Source organism: Sceloporus occidentalis, unplaced genomic scaffold, assembly GCF_023333645.1.
Source record: "Sceloporus occidentalis isolate IW3139 unplaced genomic scaffold, rSceOcc1.0.p SCAF_5, whole genome shotgun sequence".
Classification (NCBI taxonomy): domain Eukaryota; kingdom Metazoa; phylum Chordata; class Lepidosauria; order Squamata; family Phrynosomatidae; genus Sceloporus; species Sceloporus occidentalis.
Window position 1 is genome coordinate 143,697,589 of NW_028316985.1, and position 26,291 is coordinate 143,723,879.

At 39.0% G+C, this 26,291-nt stretch overlaps 1 protein-coding gene across 9 annotated transcripts in view; it reads left to right on the forward strand.

Moving 5' to 3' along the window:
• The window catches only part of TTC29 (tetratricopeptide repeat domain 29), a 130,624-nt gene that overhangs the window by 49,114 nt on the left and 55,219 nt on the right, over window positions 1-26,291 (forward strand). For 6 of the 9 annotated variants that reach the window (XM_089527031.1, XM_089527029.1, XM_089527028.1 and 3 more), the window contains 3 exons: window positions 4,860-5,072; window positions 5,636-5,662; window positions 7,662-7,747. In XM_089527031.1, the coding sequence (XP_089383157.1) occupies window positions 4,860-5,072; window positions 5,636-5,662; window positions 7,662-7,747 (326 nt within the window). The remainder of the gene's footprint in view (window positions 1-4,859; window positions 5,073-5,635; window positions 5,663-7,661; window positions 7,748-26,291) is intronic. The other 3 variants (XM_089527033.1, XM_089527034.1, XM_089527035.1) reach the window with 3 other exon arrangements.

Here is a 26,291-nt window from a genome sequence, read left to right on the forward strand (position 1 = left end):
CACATAAACAAGACCAGGAGCAGACTGTGGCACAGACCATGAACTACTAATAGCAAAAGCCAGAGTAAAGCTAAAGAAGAACAGAAAGTCAGACATCATGCCAAAATACAACTTACAAAACATTATGAAGATTTCAAAAACAAAGTGAAAGTCAGATTTGCAATATTAAGCCTAAGTGATGAGGAGCCAGAATAACTCTGGACATTATTAGAGAGAAAAGCAGAAAGATACTGTCTGTAGTCAAAAAAGTTGGAGTATTAGCATCGGTGCTTGTGTGTAGCTCTGTGTTTCATGCCTTGAGAAGGGGGGTGTATTCTACACAGTAACACTGATATATATCTCTGTGGTCATTTGGTCAGTGCTGCCTGTGATGAGGTCACTTCCCATAGCCTTCCCTTTCTGGGAGTCAATAAACTTTATTGTCCTTTGTTCACTCTCTTCCTCTTTCTGCTCTCACCAAACATGGAAGTAGAAACCACATTGTGCTACTAAAGATGTTTTTCTTCTTACTTACACACATGGGAGTCAGCTGTAGGGACTCTTCTACCAAGTATAGTTTTATCTACTGATTAGTTATTTTTGCAGAACCTAGATGTAGCAATAAAGTAAGTTTCTTTTTACCTACCAGTGTATCCTGTTTATTTACCAGAAGCTCAGATCTAGTTGTTTTTATCAAATACATGTGGAGTACACACTTGTTGCTGTGATGGTGCTGCTGCTGCTGCTAAACTGATTTAACCACAAATAACCAAAACCATAATTCTAACAAAAAAGAGAGAAAAGTTTCAATGTATCACAGACAAAACCTTACAAGCAGCCAAGGAGAGAAAAGCAAAACAGAATGGTGACAGAAATGGGACCTGACAGGCTACTCTTGATCTTAGCCAAAAATCCAAGAAGTCAGAAGGACCAGAATCCTGAATGCCAATGTACAATGACTTGTATACAGGGATAAGGAGAACCACTATAATAATCAATGCAATGAAACAGAGCAAGAAGGAAGAACAAGATCTGAGAAATCAAGGGAAAATTTAAGCCAAAAGTGGAGGTGCTATATGACCACAAGGAAACATATTACATGACCAAGAAGGAATAAAAAGATGATGGAAACAATACACAGAAGAACTATATAAAAGGGATGAATTGATGACAAGTTCATTTAAAGAAGAGCCATATGAGGACAAACCTGAAATTTAAGGGAGGGCTGCACTCAGAGTACAGTGGACCCTTGTTATACTCTGGGGGTTGGTTCCAAGGTCCCCCGTGTATAACATAATCTGTGTATGCTCAAGTCCCATTAAATATGACATAGCAAAATGGTGTCCTTTATAAAAATGGAAAATCAAGGTTTGATATTTGAAATTTATACTTTTTTTTAACATTTTCAAACTGTGGATGCTTGAATCCGTGTATAAAAAATCCATGTATAAGAAGGGCCGACTATACTTGCAACAAATAAATCACCAAGAACTGATGACATACCAATAGAGTTGCTCCAAGCCACAGATGCAGAATCTACTGTAGTTTTACCTAAGATATCTCAACAGATTTGGAAAACAAAACAATTGTCCACAGAATGGAAAAAAGTATATATTCAAGAAAGAAGACACTAGGATCTGCAGTAATCACAGAACCATTGCATTGATTTCTCCTGCAAGCAATGAGTGATGTTTAAGTTCTACAACAAAGACTCTTAACATATATGGAGCAAGTATTGCCAGATATCCAAGCAGGGATCAGGAAAGGAAGAGCACTAGGGATTATATAGCAAACGTATGCTGGATAATGGAAAGTACTAAAGAGTTTCAAAAGAAGATCAGCCTGTGCTTTATAGACTATGGCAAAGTATTTGATTGTATAGCTCACAAGAAGCTATGGATTACTCTTAAAGAAATGTGCGGCAACATTTGATAGTCCTGATGCATAACCTGCCAGGACAAGAGGCTACTGTTAGGACAGAATACGGAGAAACAGAATGGTCTCCATCTGGAAAGGGAGTCAGGCAAGGCTACATTCTATTATTTCTGTCAAAGTATTCTTGCAGATAATAGTTTTTAGTGTCATAGTAACATTGATACATCACTTATAAAATATTGGTTTAGGGCAGTGGTCCCCAAACTTTTTCAGGCTACTGCCCCCTTTCTTCTTGGGGCAAGAACCCTAGGACCCACAAATGGCTATTTCTTGATATTAGATCTATGGCTTCTTCAGCAGCCAGCAAGCCAATGACGTCTACCTCAGTTGCATCCAGCTCACCACCACTGCCTTCTCTGCCTCAGTTTCCTGTGTGTGAATACCTCAGCTACAGTGGCCCAGGCCTGCTCTTTTCTCTTGCCCATGCTGTCTATACAGCAAAAGGAAGGCTGGCTGGCTGCTTGATCACTGCACCCAGGGTGACCGAGTGCAAAGGGAGAAGCAACCAAGTAACTGGTCGAGCAATGACCAAGAAGCTGATCGGTTGCTGCTCCCAAGGTGACCGAGTACAAAAGGAGAAGCTTCTCTCCAGTGAGGAAAAACTCTCAATCCTACTTTACTGAGGCAGCCAGCTTCCCACATTTTTCTACTGGTGAGGAAGGACTCTCAGTCCTATAGAGGCAAAGGACTCTTTAAATAATCAGTCCCAGGTACTCCCCCTCTCCTTGCCCAGAGATATGCCTTCCCCACACAGCTTCAAGTCATAACCACCCCCCCACACACACACACACACGCATACACACAAATATTGTTTCTTCTTCTGCTGCTTCTCTAGGACTGTCTGATGAAAGAAAGCGGGAGCAGAAATGCAGCTCCAACCTGCTAGCTAAATCCCAGCAAAGCTCAAAAGGAGCCCTGGTGGTGCAGTGGTTAAATGCCTGTACTGCAGCCATTCACTCAAAACCACAAGGTTGCGAGTTCAAGACCAACAAAAGGGCCCAAGCTCGACTCAGGCTTGCATCCTTCCGAGGTCGCTAAAATGAGTACCCAGACTGTTGGGGGCAAATTAGCTTACTTGCTAATTAGCTTACTTGCTGTTCACCGCTATGATCTTTGGAATAGCGGTATATAAATAAAACAAATTATTATTATTAATTATTAAAAAGCTTAAGCAGAGTCCCAAATGTGAAAGCCCCCTTTTACCACCACTTCTCTCCTGTCACCATGTGCTCTAATCTCTGCTCTCCACCATGGTACTAAAGGCTATTGGTTTTCCTTGTCTTTCTCAAGCTCCAGTACTTTGAGTGAAGAACCCCTTGCTGCCACCTTTTCCCTCACCACCCCCTGGATCTTTCCACCACCACTCCATTGGGGGCAGACCCACCCACTTTGGGAATTGCTGGTTTAGGGAGATCATTTTTGTAAAAGCAATAAAAAAGTAACTCAGATTAATATGAAATACTATTCTCTCTTCTGACCTGTATCATTTCTTCCTCTAGCTATATTCCTTTTCTATAAGAGTATCAGTGCGTGCCAAATTATTTGACATCATTTGAGAAATTCCTGTGTAATACTGGACCTATAATTGATGGTAAAAAAAAATCAAATTTCCATTGCTGATTTTCTTTATAAGGTTCTATTTACTTGCTACTTCTATATCTTGTCAAGATTCTTCCTACTAGCCTCTTTAACCTTTTTTTAAATATATATATTTGAAATGCATTTCAAAGCAGTATCATTTCTGGAAATGATTTTTTTTCTCCCCCAAGACCTACAGCCAACTTTACAAGGCATGAACAACATTGGTCTCAAAAATATATATATATTGAAAGACAGATAGGAAAGGAATCGATACCAAAATGACTATGGTGCATAAGAGATGATAAAGACTTATTTTAACACAATGTTTCTGTTTGATGAGGATAAATTTATTCTTATTTTTCCTTAATAGGGAGCCCTGGTGGTGCAGTGGTTAAATGCCTGTACTGCAGCCACTCACTCACAGACCACAAGATTGTGAGTTCAATACCAGCCAGGGGTTCAGGGTCAACTCAGCCTTGCATCCTTCCATGGGTCACTAAAATGAGTACCCAGCTTGTTGGAGGCAATTAGCTTACACATTGTAAACTTACTTAGGGAGTGTTTAGGTGCACTGATAAGTGGTATAGAAATGTACTTGTTATTGCTATATTGCTGGTATTAATGGGTTTTGTTCTATTTCTTCTCTTTTGCTAGTTAGAATTTTGGATGATGAAAATACAGGGAGGGTGTTAAGATATGTGTTTCAACTCAGTTACTTCTATGCATATTGAAGTGAGTTTCTCCCTTGATGCATGAGACAGTCCCATACAATTGGATGTGGTATCTTCAGCAAGGAGAAATGCATTAGCTCAGAAGGTATATGTCTCAGCCTAGATCAGATTTTTCCCAGTAGTGCTGCAAACTGGGAAATAATCTTAGGCCCACTGAAAAGTGATCTGTCAGCCAGAAGACTGTGCAGCCCAGTTTGTAGCAGTAGTGCATTTTTTCTGCTGTACAGTTGTAGCCCGGCTTGGCCAAGATTAACTAAAATATGCATATTGAGGTTCACCATAGAAATAGACTTCTGTAAACACACTTGTTAGAGTGTTAGAAATAAGTTTTATTGTGTTAGGAAGTGGAATAAATGTCTGCTTTCTCTAATTTTTTATGCCAATCCTAATCATTAATACATCATTTTCTGTGAAGAAAAACATGTTGCAGTATTCCTCCAATGTAGCTATCGTCATATCCATTTATCCATCCATTCATTCATGATATTGGCTTGTCAAAAAATCTTCTTCAAGCTTATTATTAAATAAGATTCCTTTAATTGATAAATATTATTTTGTAAATTATCTGATGATGACCTCTGAATACTTTATAAAATACATTTCTTATAATTATGTCTGACTTGTATTCTTCAGGCCAATTCCTGAAAGCTATAGAGCATTATGAAGCATTCCATCAATTGACAGTGGGTCGTATATGGAAAGATGATACAGGCCGGACTTTCAATACACTAGCCTGTGAGCATCTCTGGAGGATTTACACATTACTAGCAGACAAAATGCTAGCAAATAAAGAACACAAACAGGCCATCAAAACTCTAATAAAAGCTTTTGAAATGGCAAAAGAAGGTAGGTAGAAAATAACGCTCCTGCATTTCTTTCTTTAATGTTCAGGCCTGGGCTTTCCCAGGAGTAAAGTAAAAAAGATTGTCAAGTGTTTGGTGATTATTTTCTATGAAATTCAAGACAAATACTATCAATATATTTCTAAATCTTGTTGTAAAACAGAAGTACCTACTTGCTGACAAGCAGCAGTCCATTTATTTCTTGAAAGCTTTTAAGTCCAAAAATTCAGTCTTCTGGGAGTGCTGTTGTAAAACAATGAGAGCATAATCGGAAGTAAGGTCACTGGTAATACTTCTAGTTGTGGTTGTTCAATGATTATTCACTATTTATTGATGTAGCTTATTAGATAGACTCAACTAATTATGAGAGTAAGATCATATGTTTTTATCTTAGAGCTGATTAGCTTTATTATCTTATTAAAATTTCTTAATCATGACTAATTTAAAAGCTTAATTATCAGATGAGGTTTTTGAAAGGGTACTTGTGATGACAGTTTCAGAAACGTGGAAAGATTAGAATACTTATCTGTGTTAAATTACAGTTTTTCATTTATTATTATTTCACAGGTCATAGGTCATTCATATGCAAAACAAGTGAGTGAAATTTTAAAAAATACAACATAGAATAAATCACACAATGATCTAAAATACTTAAATGACGTTTAAATAAAAATACTCTAAAAATTCAGTAGGATTATAATATATTTAAAACATAAGGAGCAGTGCTCCAATTAGGTATTAACGTCCCTGGAATAATAAACTGTGATATCAAATAAATTTTTGCCTGAATTTTCGTTGCTGCCAAGGTAAAAAGAGAAACATTGTGAGTTACAGTAGAGTAGCTATCAAACAGGAGATTTTTTTTTAAAAAAAATCTCTCCTGAAACAGTGGCGCATTACAGACCGCCCCTTTGAGGCGGCCTGCAGGCGCACCTTTCCCCAGTGTATCGGGGCCTCAGTGGCCAGAACGGCAGCCGCTGAGGCCCCGATCCGCCGCTTTCTGGGCTGCGGGGAAGCGGCAAAAGGCTTCAAGCCCCAAGGACACCCCGCGGTGGCAGGGAAGAGGAGAAAGGGGCCACTTGGCCCCTTTCTCCCTTGCATAGCTGGGCTCAGCCATCTGAAGGCTGCACCCAGCGACACAAACCAGGAAGGAGCTCCGAAACAGAGCTCCGAAACGGAGCTCCTTCCTGCTCCGTGGGAAGGGCGCGTTAAGCACCCTCGCGCAGAGTGATGGCGTCACGTCCGCGCCGCCTCGTTTGGAGGTGGCGTGTTCGTGACGCCATCATGGCGGCGGCCGTGTGGAACGGCCGACGCCATTTTGTGCCCGCGGAGCGCGTGCTAGGGTTAGGGGGTGCGGAAGCACCACCCCTTCCTAACCCTAGTACGCGCTCCGTGCGTACTTTAATGGCGGTCTGTAACCCGCCAGTGTTAGAGCATAGGCAAGACAAGATAGCGCCCAAAAATTAATTCTTCTTTCAGGATATAAGGAATTTAAAAAAGAAAACCACAATGAATGAGGCACATTTTCAGTTTCCGAAGTCCCACAAATACCTAAACAGAAAGCCTAAGAGATATGAAAATATTTGGCCTGAATCAGGCTGTAGCATGGTTTGGGGGGGGAAAGGTATATAAAAGCTTACCTAATTTATGGAAATCTAAGCTTTAAGTAAACAGCTGTTCAGTGGTTGAATTTATAGAGCTTATACCATTTTGGAAAATTTGAGTTGTTAAAATGTGTGGTTTTCTCCATGGATGCCTGTTAGAGAGAACAGAATTCTTCAAGAAATTTATTAGAGTGTGATGCAACATGTTAAATTCCTTACCAGTGTATCTAAGTCTAGATTCTGCAATATCAATATATATATTGTGTACTTAGACAATGAGAAGTCTGTGTTCCTCTCCAAGAGGAGTGTACACCTTAGTATCTACTGGGGTTTCATTCCAGGGCCACCTGTGGATACTAAAATCCATGGATGCTCAATTCCCATTGAATACCGTGGCATAAAAAAATGGTGTCCCTTATATAAAATAGCAAATTCAAGATTTGCTTTTTGGAATTTATATATTTTTGAAATATTTTCAAGCTGTGGATGGTTGAATACATAGATTAAAAATCCATGGATATGGAGAGCTTACTGTATATAACTGTGTTACTGATTTGATCATGTAAATAAATAGGGTAACAGAATACAAAACGGCATCCTTACTTTGCCATGCATAAAATATTGAATTTACAGTACTTGAGTGGGATATTGAAGTTAAGCTTCCCTGTTAGAACAATACCATTGTCCACAAAGTTGGAAGCTCAGGTGACCAAACCAGTAGATTCTAAGGCTCTCCTTACAGATACAGAGTAAGTGACACAGTAAATAGCAACAGACTTCAAATCCTTCAAATAAAGAGTTTTATTTACTTTTCCAAACACACACAAAACTAAAATAAAACAAAACCCAAGAATCAGTTTAAATACTATCTTATTTTTTCTTTTGAAAATGGTGGTACACATTTGAGAGATGCATTAAAATGAAGATAGTGAAGGAAAGAACTAATCCACCAGCTAAGTTATAATGATAATCTTTATTTATTTATTTAGCAGGGAATAAGAAGATGGAAGGAGAAGCTGCCTACTGTTTAGGTTTAGTATATCATGCAGCTGGAGACGATAGAACAGCAGTATCAGTAAGTTTAAGTGATTAATGTTTTATCATATTTCTTTTCTGGCTCTAACATTAACTTTCCTATAGAAATGATGAACGTGACCTGTGATCTAATGTTTCTGTGTGGAATGCTACTGCTGACTTCTAACTAATCAGCCATACTTTTTCAGGATACTATTTTACCCTCATTAGATTGCTGTCCCAAAAGTCTGTTAACATTTCATATCCATGAAATAAAATCTGTAGTAAGAGTGAACGATTCCGTGCTTCTGTATCAGTGTGTCAGTTTAACCAATCAGCTGTTTCAGTGCTGTTCTCTCACCAAGTGCCTTTAAACATAGATATCAGACTGGCTGTAGGATAGGGGGTGAGTGGGGAAAGTGATCAGACCATTCGCCCACTTTCATCTGATCACTTTCCCCAATCACCCCCTTTTATCCAGTCATGATCCTTTGTCCGATCACTTTCTCCAGTCACCTCCTTTCATCCGATCATGATGCTTTCGTCCAATCGCTTTCTCCACTTACTTCCTTTCATCTAATCATGATCCTTTCATCTGATTACTTTGCCACCCACCTCCTTCCATCTGGCTTTCCCCACTCACCTCTTTTAATCTGATCACTTTCAGCACACACTCCCTTCCATCTGATCATGATCCTTTCAGCTGATCATCTTTCCTATCACCCCATTCATCTGATCTCTTTGGTATGCTGATGCCTCTGTTGAAATGAGTATAGTGATAAAGCAGTGAGGAAAGTGCTGCTTTTTTAAATTGCTGCATTGAAATAGTAGTGCTCCCATCAGCACTGAAACCCCTGCTCAATTGGCCACACTGAAATGACAGTAATCAACCTGCCATGCTAAACCAGCAGCACTGAACTGGCAGCACTGAGGCTGCCACAATGAAATCCCACGGGTGTGGAGTGTACTAAACAGAGGCTGTGGGTCATTATAGTGGCAGCTGAATGTAGACAGCAACATGTGAGAAAAAGAGGGCTTAATCTTTTGTTCTTCCTATAGTTCACTGTCACCGACATTCCACTGCCTTGTCATAGGCAAAAGTGGCCATGATTGCTAATGACATTTCCTGAAATGGCAAATAGCACATGCTAGGGAAGAGAATTGCAATATAGACAACAGTGGACACAAAATGATAAATCCCCCCCCCGTCTTTTTATGAGTTCCCTCCCTCTCTCCCAAAACTTTAGGAAAAGAAAAAATATGTTCATAAAGGATACTAACATGTTTAAAGTCATGTCTAGTTCAGCCTTAACCTGGGGGCGTTTCACACACTGATAGCACTCTGATACTTCTTTAAAAGCCGTGCTTCCATCCTATGGAATCCTAAGATCTACAGTTTAGGGATGAGCATTTAGAATTCCCTGGCAAAGTGCTCTCATACCTCATCAAACTACAAATAACATGATACCATAGGATGCCATTATGGCAGTTAAAGGAGAGTTATGATGGTATAACTGTGTAATGTGAAAGAGCTTTTAGACTTGATCCATTTCTACTGTTTGTGCTATTTAAACTACAGTGAGTTTGGGTATAAAGGGCTCTTTTAATTGATTGAATTTTGGATAAGATATAAATAAATGAAGTTGACAATAACAACAATTGGTCGTTTAATTCTTAATTAATTCTTCATTTCAAACATCTTATATAGAATAAGATGTTAGAAATGAAGAATTAATGAAGAATTAAGCTATATATAACTATATAAAGATAATCAAAGATAAGCAATTATTTTAATAATTAAAGATAAGGAACTGCCTTCTGAGAGTGATTAAACAAGGCTGAGTTGTCAGTTTTCCTTTATATGCCAAAGCGTTCACTAAACTAAACCCTGATTTCTCAAGATTGCATTATGACAATTTGTAAACTGTCATATCTCTTAACTGAGGCTTCCATCTTTTACTTCCTACTGGTTTTAATACAGCTATACTATAAACTATAAAGATAAATATGTAAATAAGCAGGATGTATTTACAGAAGGGGTGAGAATCATGAATGTGACTCTCCAAATGTTGTTGAACTTCAAATCTGCTTTGCCCTAGCCAGCATAGCCAGTGATGAAGAATGCTGGGAGCTGTACGTGAAGTTCTAAAAAATCCTTCCTCAAAGGATTACGTAGGTTACAAAAGATACTGAGAAAGATTCTGATGATCAATGAAAGCTATTGCTATTTCTTAAGTGTTACTATTCAGAGTTTGATTTATTAAGCTTAGTCCATGGGTTTGTTTGTTTTTTTACTTCATGAGATTAGGAAATTGATGGCATCCTCCTCTCAGGAAAGAGAGAGTTATACAAAAATTTGATGAAAACAGCTCTGAGATATTTGTATCATATGTAATATAAACAAAATTAGAATGACAAGGGGGAGTATTAAAATAGGTTTCTCAGATTGCAGTCATTAATAGGTAAAGTACATTTTTGAAATACAGGAAATGCTTATAATGCTAAATATAATACATCTTTTGGATACCATAACTCTATAGAACAAACTTTCAGAATCATTACAGAAAACAGGTTTACTTTGAAAAAGCAAAACAAAACTAAACACAAGTGCACCATGCATCCTGGACATCAGTTAGGAATAAAAAGTGCTTTATAGATTCCTTTAATCCTTAGCAGTGATCAATATATACAGTGGTAAAATATCAGCAGTTTTCATTTGAACTGAGCACAAGTGAGCTTTACTGTCCAATTAGAAATATTGGCTAAAATTTACCCTTCTGTTCTCAGTTTAATTGTCTCTTTATCCAAGGGGAGCTCAGATGCTTACAGAGATGAAATCATTGCAATCTGTTCCCAAAGGACTACTGGTTATCATTACTTGTAACATGTTTGGAATACTGCTAGGAGCCAGTTTGCCACATGGTAATGTGTAGTTCATCTCCAGCTTCTGTAGCATGTGAAAAGGGTCTTGCCACACAGTGTGAGACTATAGGAATATACACTTGGGGGTCTTGGCAGTTATTTTCTTGTGCTGCATCTCGAGTTTTCATCTTCTTTATCGCTTTGTTCTGTAAGCCCACCTCAGGCAGCCTCCTTCTGGGGGAATCTAAAGGGAGCAGCTTTTTTTTTAGATACCATTGCTTACCACTGCTGCCTCTTGATTCCCTTTGCTAGTTTGTTTATTTCTCTTCTCCCTTAATGCAAACAGTACAGAAAGCACATGTAGTCCCATGATACATAGATTTTAAAACTTGGCATCATTATGCTGCAGATTTTTAAACACGAGATTTATAAATAAAGGTTAATAATAATAATAATAATAATAATAATTTAAAAACTTGGCTTCATTATGCTGCAGATTTTTAAACACGAGATATAGCCACCTTGTCTAAAGAGTAAACTATTTCTTACAGAATTAGGTTTCTTTATTGAGGCGCTTTAACAGTAACAAGTAAATTTGAATTATATGTACTATTATTTCAGCAAAACTAAGTTTAACTCTTGATTGGTAGAAGAATGTACTGTATCAATCTGCTGAGGAGATCAAATGTACACCAAGAAAACCTCAAAAAAATTCTACAAAGGAGGGGAAGTGTTAAACATGACACCACTTGCAAGTAAAAATTTCTGAGAACCTTGCAAACTTTCTTTTTTCTAAGTAAAGCAATGTAGTTGAAAAGACATCTGGATAAGTAATGTGAGGTGCCCACAGCAATAAGAATAGTGCATTTGTGATTAATTGATTTAAAATATAAAGCCACACATTTCGCACATATATGATATAATTATAACAGCTCTCAAAGTAAATATTCTATTGAGTTGTGACTTAATCTCTAACAAAAGATTAGACAGAACTTGCAACCATAACACATGTCGCACTATAGTCTATTCAGAATTACTACATTTTACAACTTCATGGCAGACAAAATATTTACATGAAGAACATTATTGTTATTTGTTGCATTGACTACAGCAATGACATCTGCCCCTACCATTTCTGAGGTTGCTGTCTCAAATTTTGACCTTTTTAAAGGCTTTTGTGGGGGATTCTGTTTTGTTTGGGCCATGTGCTCTCTCTGATCACACAGCCTAAGTGGGCAGGATTTCTGCTTAGTAACTGACTGGTGTGGAGATAGAGCTAGCAACCAGTTGTTTTGTGTAACTGCTGCCCCAGTCTTTTGTGCTCAGTTTTTGAAGTCCAGGGTCCTTCAGTATCATAAATATTGAACAGGAGCTCTGCTTACAGGCAAAGCCAATAGACATTGTGTGGAGGTGTTTATTTGGGGAGTTTTGAACTGGAGATCCTGAGTTCTGTTTCAGTTTCTTCTTCAGCTTACAGAATACGGATAGTGAGGGAGCTGATGCAGTCATCTGAAAAAACTATGGTATGTTATTGCTAGAGGTTGTGATGGCTACACCTGCAGCAAGTGCAAGTTGGCTGACCTGTTGGAAGAGTCAAGCAACCTGAAGCTAATTTGTCCACTCTTCAACATATTAGGGAGCATAAGGTTTTATTGGACAGTGGAGTAGACTGTCCTGCATGTGGACCATGCAGGAGTTGTTGCTGAGGAGGAGGCCAATTCCCATATGAAGGATGTAGACTTTTTGAGGAATGTGACTTCTAGAGGTAAAACCAGGACCATTCCGTCAGTTTAGAGCTACAGAATCAACATGATGTTCTCTCCTTTATCAGAGATGGTAAGGAACAGCAATGAGAGTAGCTATGTCAGTCCTCAGGGAATGTGCATGAGACCTTGGACGGTTCACCACACAGAATGGCCTCAGACAATCCTCAAAGGAGGTGTGCAGTGGTGGCAGGGGACTCCCTGCTGAAAGGAACAGATGCAGTGGTTTGCGGACCTACAGAATATCTCGTGAAGTGGCTGTCTGACTGGGGCAAAAATCCACAACGTAACAGAGAGGGTGACAAGACTCATCAAGCCCACTCAATTTTATCCTTTTCTTTTAGGCCATGTGGGAAATGATGCCACATGGCATGGCCTTCAGAATATCATAATAGATTATGAGGCCCTAAGTAGGAAGTTGAAGAACCTGTATTCACAGGTTGTAGTTTCATCTATCTCCCCAGTGGAAGGGCATGTTACATGAAGGGAAAGAAGAATAGTGGAGGTGAACAACTAGTTCTAGAGAAAGATTTGGCTTATTGGACCATGGTGTGCTGTTTCATAAAGATGGACTTCTGGCAAGGGATGGTGTGATATCCAGCCAGGACTGTTTGAATCTCACCCTACATTTCCTTTCATATTGGTTCAGGCCATGGTATGTTTTAGTGTAGGAAATGTTCGTTATATTAGTTGTGGGAGGAGCTGTAGGATCCCCTGCATTTTTCCAGGTTTGGTTTGCCCCTTCCCAGCATACTCTATTTTAGCTAGAGGCTTTTAGTTTTAGGCAATCTTTGCTGTGAGCTTGCAGAGAGCTGTCTTTTGGTGGCAAACAGGCCCAGACAGCCGGAAAGGGCATTTCTTACATGTTAGCCAATTTAGTTAGCAAAAACAAGTTAGCCATTTTAGTTACCAGGAACTAGTTAGCCAAATTAGTTACCAGCATCAAAGAAGACAAAGAAATCAGGAGCTGAAAGACCCTGCACCAGCTCCATTGAGTGAGGAGATATCCAGAGAGATGACATCCTGAAGATTACTGAAACCCAAATTGTAAAGTATCTTTTATTTCAAGTTATCTAGAGCTGGGGAGGAGAAAACTCTTTATTTTTGTTCTTCAAATTAAACTTCCCCCTTTTTGAACTTTACATTCAGCATCAGAGCGTTTTTGAGTAGAAGAATTTGATCTCACCAGGGTACCGCCGTTGCACATCCAAATTTTCCACCATCTTTAGTTGGGTGTGTCTTCACAGATGGGTTGTACATCACAGCAACTGGCAGGAACATTTTGCTAAGAGTCTGAAAGATCTGATTGGGGAGCTTTAAACTGAGTTTTGTGGGGCAGGGAGACAGTATTCATGAGGGCAGCAGTTCATCAAGTTCTGAAGATAAGAGCTCAAATGTTATATGGAGGACAAGGCAAATAGTACAAGAACCCAACAGTGGGAGGGAAAACCCCTTAAAAAGGCAGGTGGGAAATGGCCCATGGTCTTAGATGTCTCTACATGAATTCACAGAACATGGGAAATAAACAAGATGAACTTGAACTCTTAACACAGCAAAGCAAATATGATATAATAGGCATCACTAAAACTGGTGAGATGAGTCTCATGATTAGAATATAGTAACAGGCCAGAGAAATAGACCAAACAGTATTATATTTTAGGGATATTTACACCAATAAAAAGATCCATGACTTAAATCCTAGAAGCCAGGTTGAGAGCATCTGGGTAAAAATTAAAGGGAAAAGAAACAATAGGGATGTCATTGTGGGGGTCTACTACAGACCTCCAAGCCAAACTGACTCTAGTCTTATCTTCTCATGATAAATCCAAAGCATAGAACAGCTTCAGTTCATCGTGGACACTGTGCCTCATACTAATGTGTTTGCGCCTGTGCAGAGAATCTCCACGGAATATTCCAGAGCTGAGTAGCTTGGTGGGAACACCCTTCCTCCTCCCACTATTGCACATGTCCCAGCCCACCAAATTAGCTTCCCTCAGTTTCTGCTCATCTGCCAGCAGAGCAAATTTCTCTCTTGGACTGTTCCTGAGCTGAGGATAACTTTTCTTTAGTTTCTTGATTCCTCTTTCAGTTTCCCTCCATTTTTACTATCATCTACCACTAAAAGAAAGAAAAAAAATAATCCCTTGTTGTCGTTTTATCCGCATTCCCTCCTTTCCCCCATCCCCTTTGTTCTTCTTAGCATCTTCATTTTTCCTGCTTTTTTCTATGACCTATTCTTTTCAAACGTTGCTCTTCTTGTGGCCTTTAAAATGTGCACTCTGAGTGCCTTTTCTGCCTGGGGGATGGACATATTGTTGACTGTTGCTCCATCTGTAGAGGCTTCACCTCGCAAGCCGTGAAAAATAGAGCTCAGTGCCTGAAAATCCACTGTTGGGAACAATCCCTCTGAGTGGCTGACCAGGTGGCCTCAAGTCAGCAACTCCTTCGATACCAAAACTGTACCCTTCAGTGATAGAATCGATATCGGTATCAAGTGTTAATCCAACCAGCCCTCCCTCAGTACTGTTGATATCAGATGCTCTCCCATTGGATTGATCTGACAAGAGACACTCAAAGTTTGGCTGGAAAAGACCAGCCTTCCCCAGAGGACAGTCTCAAATCCAGGACAATTCCAGGATTCCATTGGTAAAAGAAGAGAAAAAGACATCAAAACCTTCTGATAATCAAACAGTACCTTTGTTCTCCCAAAATGTTATAGTGCACCTGCACCATATGCGGGCGCACTATATGAGGCTTCTAGCTTATGCAGAAGCCATGCGCCAATGAAACAAATGGTGCGTGCACCAATGGTTTGCATGCTGCCCTGAGCTGCGAGCACGCCCTCCATTGTATGCAATAGGGTGTGAGCATATACAGATTTCCCCTTATGCGGGGGGATCTGGAACATATCCCCTGCGTAAGGGAAGGGCCACTGTACTACTCTCTCAGCACTGACAGCTCCTACTTCCCAGGTTGCTGTGCCTTCCCCTCCTCCTCTTCCTCCTCCTATTGCTACATCCACTTCATTGGACCCACTCTTGGAGGCTCAGTCAGAGCAATATGTTTCAACTAGTGGCACGCCCACTCAGCTATCCTCCTGGTCATTGTAGCCACCACCTTCACCCTGAAGAGAGACATCTCCTTTGATACACAAGCAATCCTACTCTTCTTCCATCCATGATTATCCATATCCTGAAGATTCCCCTTATACTTCAGTTTCATACCTTGATTGGTATCATTGTGAGGCTTTGTGGAGAGAGAGACCTTTCTCCTATAATTCTTATTCCTCTTCTTACCAAAATAAACATTATTATTCAGATTGGCTGTACCATCGATTGCCATGTTGATACCAAAGCTGCTCAAAATCACCATGGAGGTGTCTGAGAAAGCTGCCAGTAGCCAAAAGCCACAGAGTTTACAGAGTCTTTGGTATCAAGATAACGGTTGGGGAAAAGAGTAACAACGACAGTCTGAAACAATCTAAATTCAGAGTATCAGAAGTCCAGGAAATCAGAGCATACCAAGAGTTCAAAATAGCAGGGTCATCAAGCAGTCTGAATATTCAGGGTTGGGACAATTAGAATTGTCAGTCAAAGGTCCGATCCAGAGGGTCAGGCAACACGAGAGTTCAAGGTGAGGGTGGTTTCAAGGTGAGAATGTTTTGGCATTCTTCACAGGCTTTTATCTCCAGCTCTCACTGGTTATTGGTCAGCGTTCCGTATAAATTCTGTGAGAGCGACACATGCCTTGTCTTTCCAATCTCCACTGGCTGAATGAAGGCACAGGTAAGTCTGGCTCCTCAGTCTCCTCAATGCCCAAGCTGGTAGGAACCTCTGCTGCACTGGTACCAGGTTCCTGATTGTCTTTATTGACAGCAGTCCCTGCTGGCACAGGCACTTAGGAATTGAGGCCAGGCTCAAGGCTGGGTTCCTCTGCTTCCTCCTCCTTGTCTCCAGCTTTTACACAGGGCATGGCAGGAGGAGACAATCAGACGCTTCTCGACATTGATCATCTTCTTCACCTTGATATTGGGAGCATTCCCCATCTTTGCCTTTTTATTGTCCATCCACTCCTTCTTGTCAGCCTCTGTCTCCACCCACCCACCCCGTACCACTGCCACTCTTTCACATCCTGTGCCAGCCTCAATGTTCTGCTTATATGATACAGAAACTACTTGCCCTTATGGCAGCCATTACAGCAGTAGCTTATCTATCCAGTCTAAACTTCAGGGCCCTACAATGCTGGTTCCTGTGACACTTCAATCCTCTCTGTGACCACCAGTCCATTCAATTAATGGTCCCTCACTATGTCCTACTGTCTCTCCTGTGGTGGACAAAGTGGCACTATCTTGTATTGGGCATGCTGTTTCAGATATCAGATTCATCAAAGGTGGTGACCACAAATGCTTCTTTGATGGATTGGGGTGCTCATTGCATTGGGATGATAGTACAAGAACATTTGTTGCACCAGGACTCAACTCTTCACATCAACGCACTGGAACTGCTAGCAGTGATCAAAGCGTTGAAGGTGTTTGAGAAACACCGTGACAGGACTGTCCAGGTTACCATGGACAACATGATAGTAGTTTGTTACATAACAAACCAACTCATTTACCCTACTTGACCTGGCAGTACTTCTATGGCATTGGTGTGTCCAGCATCAGATACACCCAATCACAGTACACCTTTCAGGGACAATTGTAAACTTGCCTTTACACATACTGTTTTGACTTTCTTCAATAGTCATTCCAAGTCTTTGCTATTTTCTGCTATAGTATGATGTTGTCTGCATATCTTACACTGTTGATGTTCCTTCCTCAAATTTTCACACCTCCTTCCTCTGTACCTAATCCTACTTATGTATGATATTTTCTCCATGCAAGTTAAATAGAAAAAATGCCTGATTCTCTTGCCAGTTGGAAACCATTCTGTTTCTACATATTCTGTTCTTACAGGAACCAACCTCTTATCCTAAGTACAGGTTATTCATCAGGACAATAAAATATTGTTGCATACCGATTTCTTTAAGAGAGGTCCATAGATTTTCATGATCTGTAAAATCAAAGGCTTTGCTGTAGTCTATGAAACACAGGCCAATTTTCTTTTTAAATTATTTGGTACATGCCATTGTCTAGTGCAGGGGTAGGCAATCTTTTTGAGCCGGGGGCCGGGTCGCTGTCCCTCAGACAACTGGGGGGGCCGAAGCCAAAAAATAAATAACTAAATAATTTTTAAAAAATTTAAATAAATAAATAAACCGGGACAAATGTAGGACAACATTTTCAAATGGTGTACACTTTTTTAAAAAAAGTGGAGGACACGCAAAAAAAATTGCTGATTTTTTAAAAAATGTTAATATAAATGCATGTTTCTGAGGCGTCTATAGACAGTTGCCCCCCTTGCCCCTGCACGCAAGAGGCCAAAGGCCCCGGCGGCAATCGGCAGCAGAACCAGGCTGGGACCGGTCCCAAGGCCTTGCCGGGCCGCATCCGGCCCACGGGCCGCAAGTTGCCTACCCCTGGTCTAGTGTATGTTTACAATATGATCCCTAGTGCCTCTTCCTTTCCTGAATCCAGCTTGGACTTCTCACACTTCCCTCGCCATATATGATAAAAGTTTTCGTTATAGAATTTTGAACATCATTTTGCTGGCATGGGAAATAGATGTAATTATTGCAATTCCTGGTGTCCTGTTACCTGGGGATTGGAATATATACTGAGTGTTTCCAATCTGTGAGCCAGTCTTTAGTTTTGCATATTTGTTGACAGATTTTGGTTAGGACTAGAGTAGAATCTGTCCCTTTAGGCTGAAGCAACTCTATTGGCATGCCATCTGCTCTTGGTAACTTACTATATGTACGCAACTATAAGTTGACCTCGTGTATAAGTTGAGACCAACTTTTGGGTCCAAAATTATGGGTTTTGTTATGACCCATGGATAAATTGAGGGTCAGACTTTAGGAAGGAGCTCGACTGGGGACAGGCTGCAGGGCGATTGGTTGCCCTTCCCAGCCTCTCCCCAGCTGGTCTGTCCCTTGAGGAGGCAGCCCGGCTGGGGAGAGGCTCGGGTCAAGTACTGTATTGACTTGTGTATAAGCTGAGCCAGGGTTTTTTGGGTATCAGTTAGGTCAATTTTTTGACCTAAATTTTTCAACTTATACACAAGTCTGTATGGTATTTCTCTCAAGCACTCTGAGTGCTGCTTCTACTTCACTTTTTTAAAGTGGAAGTTTCTCTTCATATGGTTCTTCTTCTTTCATCTCTTTTATATAGTTTTTCCACATATTGTTTCCATTGTCTTTTTCTTTCTTCTTGAGCATAAAATGTGGTCCCTTGCATAGAACATCCTCACTCTTGGTTTAAATTTCCCTCTGATTTCTCAGATCTCATTGAAATGATTGTTTGTTGTCAAATTCTATTTCTCTTCACTGATTATCATAGTAGTTTCCCTTAACCTTGTAGACAAGACATTGAATGGTTACATTCAGTTTCTGGCTGTATTTCTTGTCACCTTTAACTTTCACTTCTGTTCCAGTCCTTGACTGCTTGAAGTGTTTCATCTGTCATCCATTGAGGCTTACTTTTCTTTTTGGCTACAGATAGTTTCATTGAATCTTTCAGTTTTCCTCTGCTTTTGCCTGTGTAGCTGAAGGATAAATCTGTGTTATGGTTTTGTTAATGAGATTTCTCCGAAGTTTTTGTTGTTTCGACTTGGCTGTAAGCCACCTTGGATCCTACTTTCCAAATACCTGCTTCATAACTGGGGAACCCAGTTGTCCTTTAAAGTCTTTCATTTTTTCTGCAGGGAAGCATGCAATGGGGCCTAGTTCTCTCTCGAAAAATTAAATTCACTTGTATTACAATCAATATGGAAATAATCAAATGTTAGTTTATCTATTGTTTTGCTGTGCAAATTAAATAGGAATGCTGAGGCTCTTCAAAAGTCTACAAATTGCCATCTTATTCAGAATTCATTAAAGTTCCTCCTTTCTTTGCTTTTTTGCTTCTTGCATTATTGAAGTTGCTCTAAAAAGAAACCCCCTTAGAAAAGTAAAGGGGTGTTTTAAAATATTATAAAGAAATTAAAGTTTCTGTACAAGCAAAATATTTTCTATGCCAGTCACACAGAGAAGTACTTTGATTAGAGGTATGTATCTCGTCATGTCTAAAGCATCTTTTAAGTTGACTGCAGCCTTTATTTTCTTCATTTAAAGATGAAACATGTTGCATTTTAAGAGCAGACTTCTCACACAGCAGTCATGGTGTTTCCTCTGGTCTCACCCTTCCACTCATGATCACTAATTTGGCAATTTGATCACATGAGGGGGCTTTTGGATCTTTTTGGATATTCCCAGTGTCTTCCTTTGCTCCAGGGGAAATTTTGTGACCCTTCACTCCTCTAGCCGGCAGTTGCTATGTGGAGTGTTTCCCCTGCAGCAGAACATCCACAGGCAGAGGCTAGCACCCCACCATGTTCATAGTGTTAAAGACAGATATGCCCCTTAAAAATGAACAGTACTCAAAAGTACAGAATGAAATAAAATTATAAGGTTACTTGGGGGGGGGGGGGGATAGCAATAATAGAGCCACTTGAAATTCCAGAGATGCAGGGCCATCTTCAAAAAGGCCTTGTCTCTTATCCATTCAATGGTAAACTAGACAGCAGAATCCCATGCTCAAGCAGGTTCATTAAGGTACAGATGCTCCTTCAAGAAGCCACATACCAGATTATTTAGGGATTTAAAGCTAAAACCAGCTCTTTAAAGTGGGCTAATGTAATTAGTACAGAATCAATGTGATGTGTTCTATTTCCTTGTAACCCACAAGCATCCTTGCTGCTGCATTCTATGCCCATTGAAAAATCTGAAGTTTTTGAAGCCAATCCTGTATAGAGTAATTCAGCCATCTTGGATGAAATCCATAGCATGAGTCACTGGTCTGGTTTCTCCAGATAAGGCTAAAACTGATGAGTTTTCTGAAGGTGATTGATAGTGTAGCACTTCTGGCCTGCCATGTGTGCCACCTTTGAGAGAGCTGTGTTCTTGACTCGTCAGAGGAATATAACAAACCTTCAGGAATTCGCAAATCCACAGACCTTCCACTTTGTTAGGATTTAGCTTCATCATATTTGCCTTTATCCATCCCCAAACTACTTCCAGACAGTTCAGGAATCCCACTCCCTCACTGGGATTAAATGGTGGAAATAAGAGGCAGAGCTGCATTTGGAAGATAAACCAGGAAACAAGTCATTAGCTTCTTATGTAACCAATAGCTTGGAAAGCAGGTCAATTTCTGCTTTATTTTCTGCTGCATGCCAACAATATATTTATGTAAGGGAGTAGATTTTAAAAACTGTCCTCTGTTCTTTCAGCTTCACTTGCACATCTAGCTCCACTACTCAGTCCTCAGACTTGAGCCTTATTGTGAGTTGTACCCAGATCAGGGTACATCAGGACTCCAAGAGACCAGGATTCAAATTCCTGCTCAGCCTTAGAAACACACTGGGCAAGTCACGCATCTCAGAAGAAAGTAATGGCAAATCTCTCTGAAGAAAATCACATGATAAATTAGTGTTATGGTCACCATAAGTGGGAAACAATTTGAAGGCATACAACAACAATATATGCTTATGCTGAAGTAAGACAGTTCAGTTTGGGGGACCTTTTATATCAGATAAAAATGTTATATATAAATGTAAGAGGAAAATTCTGTATTTGCATCTTATATTCATTGTCTGAATAGACATGTATGGAATTGTTCTGTAAAGTTAGCTACAGTAAGTCCTACATATCACAGATTTTTTTAATCCACAGGTTTAAGCATTCACAGTTTGAAAATATTTAAAATATATATAAATTCCAAATAGCAAACCTAGATTTTGCCATTTTATGTAAGGGACACGATTTTACTATGCAATTGTATTTAATGGGATTTGAACATCCACAGGGAATTCTGAAACCAAACCCTAGCAGATACCAAGGGCCCACTATATATTCTTTTAAGCTCTTGACTTCAACATTACTCTTGGTTCCCCCCCCCCCCCCAACATTTGTCTTCATTGTGTACATAATTATTTTTAACATGGCAATTCTCTATGTAGAAAGAATTTGACACACCGTGTTTAAAACATATATAATCAAATATTAGTATGTTCATATTCTAACAGTCCTCACATTATGTCCAAGTAGTTTAGCCCATGCCTTTTAAAGGTGGATAAATACTAGACATTTAATTAAAAAATTAAAGTAACAGTTAATTAGAACTAAATCCAGCAGGGTTCTTCAGAATGTTACTTTTAAGGCTTTAAGTGTAAGCAATGCCTTAAAAATAATATTTTATAATCTGAAAATTATGTTTTTCCATACTGCTGGAGTTTCATAGGAAAAAATCAAGTGAGTAAATACCTGATGCCAATTCTTGAGAATTCCCCGCCCCCCCTCAGATGCACACAGATTAATATTCTTTACACAATAACACCTCGAATATTAGGTGCTCCAGTTCATTCTGCTACTTAATTTTCATCATATGTATATTTATTTCTCTTCTGATCAGAAAGCTTTTGTAGTAAACTGTGAAATAAATCAACCTAATGTTCCCTGCTATGAATATAGCTATATCAGTATTTAAACTATTACTATCTGAAATGTTTTTACACTGTTTTACATGGTAATGATGCTACTATTTCACTCCACAGTGTTACATATTATTATGTCAGTAAACATTGTAAAAATTAGTGTTTAAATGTGCCCTTGATTCCAATGTTTATTTGTAGCTGTATGTTTAAAAAAATAATGCATAATACTATATTAAAGTGTATTTCTATAAATTGTGTAGATTTAACTATATTTTGGAACAGTTATTTTTTCTATATTTTTCAAAAAAGAAACTGATTACCCAAACTGTTTAGTTAGTAAGTTTATGTCTATAATGTAAACTCATCTTTAGCGTCTAGCTGAAGACAAAATTATGTATATCACTAGTGTATTGTAAATATTAATTGGTAGAAATGAAAGCTGTATAAATTACTGCAGTAAATCAGAAACTGGAAGAGTTCTATTTATACATACATTATATCTATATGTTTGTTTGTGTGTATAAAAACATATACAACTACTGATTTACTCCAGTATTTTCATGTTTACACATATACATGCACACACAATGATACCAGGATTATAAAAAGCAACATCATGCTGCCAGTCAAGTATATTAGTGTAGCATATTGATGTGATAAAAAGCTTTTCAGATATGTGGACAACAGTGTTACTGTAGAAGAACGTGAATTTCTACTTACCCAAATCTTCAGTCATCTTAATCATATTTAGCTCATGGTTTTCTTTACCATCTCTGGAGAACCATGCTCCTTCACAAGTTCTCTCCATCTGTTTGTGTGTTCCTTAATGGCCTTTATAGTACACATTATAGTGAAAAATCCTTAAGATGAAAGACTGTGTCCTTATCCCTACTTCTGTCTCTGTACAGTTTTCAGACTTGTCGCTGCTCAGCGCTCCGCGCCACACTGGCTTGTTTTGTCAATAACCATTTATTTGTTGCTGGAGTAGTAGCAACCATTACATCTGACCTCCCTGTTTCATCAATTATGGATAGATTATTGGATGTGAACATCTGCAAAAGCTTGCTGTTGAATTCACCTCCTGGCTGGGATTAGATAAAGTATTAAACTGCTGTTTATTGTCAAGCCAAACCTCTATTGGGAAACCAGGGATTCCAAGACCAGCAAATCCCTATCAGCAAGCACCAAAAACTGTTTACCATTGCTGCTGCTTCCCATAAGATTTTTGGCATTTATTATTTACACTTATTACTGGTTGTTATAACATACTTGATAAAAGCTCTTGGCAGGCATGGCATTTTGTGTCATTGTCACAGCTGTCAGGATGGAAAAGATACATAAATTGTTTTATTTTGTTTTTTGCCTCTTATATCACCTCTACTGGATAACAGACATAGCTTCTTCAGACAATTGCATCTTTATATTTCGAAGAAATATTCTCCATATGTTTTTGTTGAGAAGTGCGTCTTCCAGTTTTCCTCTTAGAAAGGTTCTATACAGAGATTTATTTATTTAAATAAATTGAACCCATTTTAGGCCTGAATTAGTATAAATAAATAGTTATTTATACTACTCTAATGCCCAAAATTGCCAAAAATGTATACATAGCTATTGCAGAAATTAATCTATTGTTAAATAATTTGTTATCAATATTGTTAAAATTGAAGCATAAAGATACTGAAAGAATCAATGGACTAAGAAAAAAGCCAAAAAAAGTATTGCTCTAGTGCAAAAAAATCTATAAACTTTATTTTAACCCATATATGTTGTTCTTTTTGTTATACTGACAAAAATTAGAGTTATGATTACATATAGAAATTATGAAAAGGGACAATGTTAAACATAGTGTGTTAACTATTCAAATTTACATCTATATCCATGCTTAAGCCAAGAGGTGAATATTAAGCAGGGCTAATTTTTAAGTTTGCTTGAACTGAGACGCTCTTGGGTCACCCTGGCTAATGTAGATTGGATGGCATTAATTGAAATGTTTATCACTTCATGTCCCCATTCACAAGTAAAAGTGTCAGTTTTTCACCCTGATATCACCCTGATGTAGAGGCAGTTTGGTATAGTGGTTTTAATGTTGGATTATGACTGGAAACTAGGGTTTGAATTCCCGCTCAGCCATGGAAACCCACTGGTTGACCTTGGACAAGTCACTCTCTCTCAGCCTCAGAGGAAGGCAGAGGCTCCACTCTGAACAAATCCTGCCAAGAAAACCCTGTGATACCTTCACCTTAGGGTTGGCATATATTGGAAACAAATTAATGGCACATGACAACAAACTCAAAGCAGCCTGAATGTAACCTAGTCAAACTCTGAAGTCCCCACACTTGGAATATTTCACATGAATTCCAACCTCTATTATGTTGTAATTGTCATTGTTCCTACATATCGAGACAGAACTGTGTTAGCAATCAAGAAAAAGAATTCTTATTTTGAACATTCTGATACAATAGCATTGGCATTTTATCAGCTCTGAGATATTCTTTTTCAAATTTACACACAGAGGAGAAATTTCATGATATATGTGATTTTAATGTGCCAGGGCATATGTTAAGAAGTGCATGTCTTTATCTTAATGATTAAATCAAAGAATATAATTATAGATGTTCTTCAATATTTAATATGTCTTTGACCACATATTACATAAACTATATGTCACATGTATCTCATTCCTCATGTGTAACCCACCCCCTGTAGAAGCCATCTCCTTATTAAACAAAATGGTTCTTATTAGAGAATCACTACAGGACATTTTATTTTATTTAAAAGGTCTAATCTATAAGGATAGCTAAACTAGATGAGACATTTGTCATGTGGTTTGGCTCATGTGGCTATTTTAAAAAGAAACTAATGGTCAGTGTTGGAGGAAAGGAAGCCTTGTGGCTATTTCATGATTTCTGTTAGAAGAAAATCCCTGATGCAAAGGCAGCAGCTCTGCTTTTCACTGGGATGGTGATAGGACCAAAAAGTTAATTTCTCCTCTCTTTGGCATGATTCATGTAAGGCCAAATAGGTTTTGCCCTCATTTCCTCAATTTGCATTGTAAATATACACAGTGGAACAAAATGTTTTTGAATAATAAAAAAATATAGAAATTCCATAGGCCTACCATGATTTGTTGTTGCTGTGTGCCTTCAAGTCTTTCCATATTATGGCAAACCTAAGGTGAACCTATTAAAGGGTTTTCTTGGCAAGATTTATTCAAAGGGGATTTGCCTTTGCTTTCATTTGAGGTGCAGGAACCATGACATACCCAAGGTCATCCAGTGGGTTTCCAGGCTGAGTGGGGATTCAAACCTTGGTCTCCAGAGTCATCGTCCAGTGCTCAAGTCAATATGAACCATGACCTGAAACACACAGGCCAAATGATGCAGATTCAGGCTGCGTTCAGGGCATAGCATTCAAATAACACACAGTCTGAATGCATCCAGAAGCCCACCAAGCCTGCGTCATCCGGAAAGAACCAGGCCAAGAAGGAGGGGATAGAATCTGCTCCTTCCAGTGCCCTGGTTTAGGACCACGGCAGCAGCCCATATTGGGACTGGGCACATGTGTTTGCCACAGTCCCAGCGCAAATGGGACTGGCATGGCTTTGTGCTAGGCTATTTGACCCATCTGTTTCAGGCCCATGACAGCCTTAATGAATCCAAACCAAATGTCCAATATGATTTATATTAACCAATTCTGCAACTCGTTTTCTATACATTAAGTAAACCATGAATACATAGGGGTCAGGATAGATATAAATGTTAATTTCTGCTTGCATCAGCTCAGGGTCTGTATGCATTGACTGAAAGTAGTAGGACTTTTTGTTTTAGTTGTTTCAAATTGTATTATTATTATTATTATTATTATTATTATTATTATTATTTATAAAGTGCTGTAAATTGTACCTGGATATCCCTTCTCCCAACTCTAAATGCTTCTTGGGATACCTTGAGTTTTCTTTTTCAAAGTGTATTTTTTGCCCAGGACTTCAAATCCACGCAGATGTTTCTTTCCTTTTTTTTAAATTTTCTCCTCCCTCTTCTTCCTCCTAGAGGATTGTACTTGGTTGTCTGTGGGCATGTTTTCCTTCATCGCCATACCCTGTCCCTCACTCCAGCCCTTCTTCCTCCCCTGATCACATGTCAGATCTAGGCTTGTGGAACTTCTCAGAATTTGATTTTCACCATGCTCTCCTGCAAATGTCACTGAAAACCTCGTCATGGGAGAGGCTGTCTCAAGAGCTGAAAGAAAGAAAGTTCCAAGGAACTTCAGAGTAACAGTGAAGAAGCTACAAGTCATTTGTATAGGGTAATATGAGCATTCATGACTCAGTGACTAGGAAAAGAACTAAACAAGAATGGTGTTTGTGGAAAGATAGTCTGGAGGAAATTACTGCTGTCTAAAAAAGAGA